Source organism: Pholis gunnellus, assembly GCF_910591455.1.
Source record: "Pholis gunnellus genome assembly, chromosome: 17".
Classification (NCBI taxonomy): domain Eukaryota; kingdom Metazoa; phylum Chordata; class Actinopteri; order Perciformes; family Pholidae; genus Pholis; species Pholis gunnellus.
This window is the reverse complement of record NC_136544.1, coordinates 21644599-21650658: the sequence shown is the minus strand read 5'-3', so window position 1 is coordinate 21650658 and position 6060 is coordinate 21644599. Positions and strand designations below refer to the sequence as shown.

General features: G+C 34.7%; 1 protein-coding gene across 1 annotated transcript in view; it reads right to left on the bottom strand.

Annotated features, from left to right (window-relative positions):
• Positions 1-759: 759 nt before the first annotated feature.
• The window catches only part of LOC306709607 (nucleoside diphosphate kinase B-like), a 7398-nt gene continuing 2097 nt past the window's right edge, over positions 760-6060 (bottom strand). The window contains exons 2-5 of the mRNA XM_079177818.1: positions 5080-5212; positions 3079-3180; positions 1436-1548; positions 760-1030 (exon numbers count right to left, since the gene is read on the bottom strand). Of these exons, the coding sequence (XP_079033944.1) occupies positions 913-1030; positions 1436-1548; positions 3079-3180; positions 5080-5196 (450 nt within the window). The 5' untranslated portion in view covers positions 5197-5212 and the 3' untranslated portion in view covers positions 760-912. The remainder of the gene's footprint in view (positions 1031-1435; positions 1549-3078; positions 3181-5079; positions 5213-6060) is intronic.

The following is a 6060-nucleotide window of genomic DNA, read 5'->3' as shown; positions in this document are numbered from 1 at the left end:
GGTGGTTCGATCCCCCTGAATTGCTCGTGTAGCTGTGCCTACGGTGTAGAAAATGTTTGGATAAAAGCGTCTGCTAAATGACTGTAATGTAACATGAGAGACAAAATCCTGGACATCGTGGCTGACCATCCCACGGTGAAAAACATCGTGCAGACAGGATTGCTGTCTGCACGATGTGATATTGTGAAACAACAGTCTGAAGTTCTGAAGCGAGACTTTATTGATCTGTTAAACACAGTGTTTATCAGTGGCCCTCTTCCACCAGTCAGAGGAGGAGATGAAGGATTCAGCAGGCTGTTTGCACTGAACAAATGGCTGTCAACTGCATGTACTGACCATTCAGTACATTTTATCAACAATGTCTACCTTTTCTGGGAGCGCAGACATCTTTTTTAAGGCACATGGAGTTTGCCTGAACAAGTCGGGGGTAAAACTGTTTACCTCTAACCTATTTTTCTTCCTACGTCATCCGTCTGTTCCCACTGCCAATGACAAGAGACCAGAGGAGTCTAAACAAGAGAGAACCACACAGCATCGCCGTAGAGACCTTACAGGAAGGATGCCAAGAGGACGAGTCTCCAACCTCATCATCAGGGACCGCCTCTGATCTCCCACTTTCTCCACCCTTCCGAGAGGAGGAGTCTTTACCTCCCTCACCAGCACCTACCTCCACCCTTTTTCTTAGAGTCTCACACAGCCTGGCTGTAGACTTTTAGTTCTGGTGTTTTAGCTTCGAATAGACACAAACAGTGACAGCTGTTGTTGACATGAGACTTTATTGATAAGTGCTACATGTTTTCAATTGATTCATGAAGTTCAAGTCAGGGGATCGACTGCAGGGAGGACGGACGGATGGGGTCAGTGGGTTGGGGGTCCAGTTGAGTGTGGTTTACTGATTGATGATTGGCCAGTTTACTCATACAGGAAGTGCTGGGAGCAGGGTGTGAAGGTGACAAACTCCTCGGCCTTGAACCACAGGCCGACCTCACGCTTGGCATTCTCCAGGGTGTCGCTGCCGTGGATGATGTTCCTGAGGAAACAGAGGAGACGGGTCAGCGGGATGCAGTTAGTGATGATTTTTTGCAACCCCTGAACGTGAAATGTCCATTCTAACGCTTTACATTTCTAAAGCTTACATTAAACACACTACTCAGCTACTGTTTCAAACTGCTCTTCCCTAACAACATAGGACATTCCTATGGACAGGTAAGAATGACAAATTGTAGAAAGCTCATGTTTTCATAGTACAGTATGTCAAAACATGTCATGGGATATTATGTTGAGTATACTGTCGAAAAATGTCATAAAATAGCATCAGTTTTTTATAAAATATTATAATATGGTATGTCACAAAATGTCCTGAAAAGGCAATAGTATCATGTCGTAAATGGTCATAAAAAGTCATATTATATTGATGTTTCGGGCTTTTACTCACCTGCCAATGTTGATGCACAGGTCTCCACGGATGCTGCCGGGCTTGGAGTCAGCAGGGTTGGTCTCACCCATCATCATCCTGGCCAGCTTTACAATGTGCTCACCCTCCCACACCTGCAAACACACCAACACACCTGTCACCTGTGTGTCGGAGAGCTATCGGGACCAAAATTGCTAAAATAATCAGACTGAATGTTAAAAGACAGAAGCATCTCACTTTTATCAATAAAAAACATTTAAAATGTTGTAAAATCCTCTCTTTCTCTCTGAGAGTATGATGTTCAGATGGATACCACTCTTGTGTCTGTGTTTAGAATGCGGATAGCCTAGCTTAGCATTAATGTACAATATTTCCTGTTCTATTATCAGCAAACATGTCTTCTTTTATCCATCACTGCGCCGATGACACAACTCTAAATCTCAAACTGAGATTTTGGGGATCAAGAACAAGCCAGAAGAAGGAACCTCATCTCAGTTTTGCTATTTTTAAAATTAGCTACAGTATTAATTATAATTTATTTAATATTCATTTTATTTATAAATATCTTTAATTTCTCTTTTTTTGCTTGGTTTTCACCGCTTTTGAAGAACATTGTCTTGAATCTTTTTGTATGAAATATGATATATAAATGAATAATCTTTTTTTGTCAAAAGTATTAAAGAAAATACAATTCTTAACATGAAGTACCTTTTTTGTTCAATTGATCCATAAACTAAATCGAACAGTATTGTAAAAGAAGCTCTGCAGGTCAAACTAAATTTGCTAATTGAAGACAATTGAAAATCAGCAAAGAGAAAGACATTTTTTTTGTGGCTAAATATTCTGATTTTTATAATTAAATTTATAAACACAGTACAATCAAACTACCTTAAGTCTTAGATACATGTAAGTGGAATTAAATGTGATTCTGTATGTTAGATAATTAATTAAAATGAACACATCATTTTATTAAACACAGAAATAGCCATTTTAATCAAAAACGATACAAATAAATGCATAATTATAATTAAATTCATTTTTGCATTGTTTTAAGAACCCCTGACACTATGCAGCCCCAACGTGATTAATAAGCAATTATATAAATTACATAAATTATGTTTTCAAGTTTTCAAGTTCAGTTTTCAAGATGTTTATTTAAATTCATCTCTGACACACATGAAGATAAAGTTGTGAACACCGGCTGAATATCTATGATCAGAATCATTATAACTGTGTTATAACTGCTGCTGTTTGAAGAGAATCCTGCTGTTAACAAGAACCTGATGAGTTTAAAGTGTTTAAACCAAATGTTGTTGACCTTTTGTTCATAGAGCAGCACTTTAAAATAAAAGTGCGCAATACACTACTTTTTAATTCATTATTGAATTTTGCGCATAACAATGCGATTAATCGCGATTACAAAATTTGAATCATTGCCCAGCAGTAGTATATATAGAAGTTGAGGTCACGGCCTCTTAGTGTGACTTTGTTAAAGACCTTCAGCTCCATGAAAAGACAAACAGAGACCTTGAAAACAAAGAGGGTGTGAAGAGAGCGAGAGATAAAGAGAGACAGATATTTGGAGTGCCGGACGTGTACAAGATAACTGTGTGTATTTATTGTGTATATACTTATGTGTGTGTGTGTGTGTGTGTGTGTGTTACCATGGCGAGGATGGGTCCGGAGGACATGTACTTGCAGAGTCCACCATAGAAGGGCATGTCCTTCAGGTCCAGGTAGTGCTGCTTCATGTGGTCCTCAGAGGACTGAAAACACACAAAGTACAATTTAGTAGTACAAATACAAATAGCTGCAAAGTATAAAAGTAGATTTACAGTTTAAGGTACATGAACTTTACGTGAGTATTTCCATCTTCTGCTACTTTACACTTAATATTGTACTTTTTACTGTACTATATTTATCTTTCATCATTACTTTTCAGATTAAGCTTGAATTTAAAAATAATAAAAAAACACAATAAGGCTCATGAAATAGAATACGTTGTAAAGATTAAAGCAGTGTTTGTCCTCAGTAAAACTTTACTTTTAGTATTTATGAGCAGTATATTTACTATGTACTTTATAAACACTTAAATGCAGGTATGAGCAAATATAAGCACCATTTTAAGTTTGTTAATGTATTATCACTTGAGAAAAAAAAAGATCCATTTACTAAATTAAACTTCATACTAAATTAATATTCTCACATTCAACAGACTAAGAATTACTGGGTTGTAAATTGACCCAGTTTTATTTGTTTATTACTTTTTGGTTACAGAATCAAAACAAACCTTTTGTCTTTTTCTGCCCACAAAATATTTATTTCTGACCAAAAGGCACAATTTTCCTCCAGAAAACTACAGAAATGTTGTGAGATCATCTCCAACATTGAATCAAAAATTATCCATTTTAGTTCAACAAGTTGCTTGTAATTATGTAAATATAATGTTATTATATCTGTAAATTGTTAATATGATTAAACATAGATTGTACTCTGATCCTCCTGAACCTCAATTTGAGTTCATCCTCAGGTATGTAGACTTTAATACACATGGGATTAACACACACACACACACACACACACACACAACAGCTGTGAATAACTACACTGAGTGTGTGACAGCGATACGAGTGTGAGTCCTTAAGAATTGCTGCAACATTCATCAAGTCAACAGCTGTCATCTAAACTCTGTGTGTGTGTTCCTGTACTTCTATCTTTGTGGGGACCGATTGTCAGACCTGGAAAGTGAGGACACTGTCTGATTCTCACGTCTTCGTCAGGCTGTTTGAGAATTTAAATTGTCAAAATGAACTTTATCAGTAAGAAAATACACCACAAAGTAGAGCAGTGATCTCTGGCACAGCTTCACCTTCTTTTCAAAATGCACGGAAAAACTTCAGCAACACTTACAGTAAAATAATCCATGTTAGAATAAATATAAAAGTTGTTCTTTCTACTTGTATATTAATACAAAAGTCATTATTTATAGTACAAAATACCCTAAAATAGAAAATAAATATATACCTGGCCAGGTGTGAAAGCAAAACTAATCCTTTTTCTATTTTTCCTATATTATAACCTTTGTATAATTTTTTATAAATCTAATGTGCATGATATGAATACAAGTTCATGTTAAATGTCATTACGTTTAACCTTGTATCACATAATAATAATAATAATAATATAATCTATGCCTACAAGTGAACAAAGGAGGCAGCTGTTTCACTCTGCATCAGGATATTTAGCTCATATATATAATACTAAAATAACATCTGTCCTCAGACACAAACCCCTAAAAAGTTATGTGAATTTTAGAGGTTTTTTGAAAAATGTAATAAAATCATTCTAAAACTAAAAAACAAATGTTGAAAAAAAGTTGAACCATTATATAATAATAATAATAAATAGTATGAAATGGTGCCAACTCATTTACATTAAAAACACTTTGAACCTTTTTCTATTTAATAACTAACATGTTTATTAGAGTGTTTATACCTCAACATTTATTACATGTTTTCCTTTAATCAACAAGTATTTATACATTCTATATTTGGCTTCTGAGACATTTTAGTTACTTTTTTTAGTTTCAAGTTCTTTTTTGGTGTCACTCTGGTTTCCTTTCATACGTCACTGAAAAAGATTGTTTTTATTTTAATTTCGGTTACCTGCATGAATTTGGCGGCCACCAGCTTGAAGCCTCTGTGCTCGAATCGCTTGATGATCTCACCGCAGAGTCCTCTCTGGACGCCATCAGGCTTCACGGCAATGAAGGTACGCTCCATGTTAACGTAGAAGAGGCTGCAATAACACGACACCAACGAAGAAGAGAGACAAAACGTTTAAAACAGAATGAAAACATAACGAATCGTGTTTTATGAAGGTAGAATAAGCAAACTGAGGGAATTCTTTTTATTTAAGAAAATAAAAGTGAGATATAATTTAAGTTCAGAGGCTCCTGTTATCACTTTTTAACATTTAACCGCGTTATTCAACTACTCAAATCAACCTTTTCAAACAAACACATGTTCTGTCTTCTGTTTCTGTTGGAAAAATTTAAATTATGCTTTTTGTCTTTGTATTACTTTTGGCTATTTCCATTTAATTGTATTGTTGTAATTCTCTGATTTTAATTTAATTTTCATCTTTAAATGTGTTTTTGTTCCTTGTTCAATCAATTACAATACTTTTTAACCTTGTTTTGAAAATTGCTATATAAATAAACTTTATTATTATTATTAGCATTGTTATCATTATTATGCACAGAGTAAACATGTCTCTGCAGACTTCATGTAATTGGAAAATAATCTCTTTTTCAACCAAAAAGTATTGAAACAAATGAACTAAACTAGATATTAAAAGTCTCAACATCCTCTAAAGAATCATTAATATTCAGCTAATTGAACCCATCTAGAAACCATGTTTATATACTTTAATTGTCCGAACATTTTATATTTTATCTCAGTTAAAGACGGAGGTCGTAGTTTAATACAGAAAAGCATTAACACTGATACAGAACTTGTTTATTTTAATATTTATTTTCTCGCTTTAAACAGAATGAGTTTGAAACAGTTTGGATGTTGTTATTCTAGTGGTATTTACATCTTATTATAATCTCTACTTATCTGTACTACCTGCTCCAGGATCAG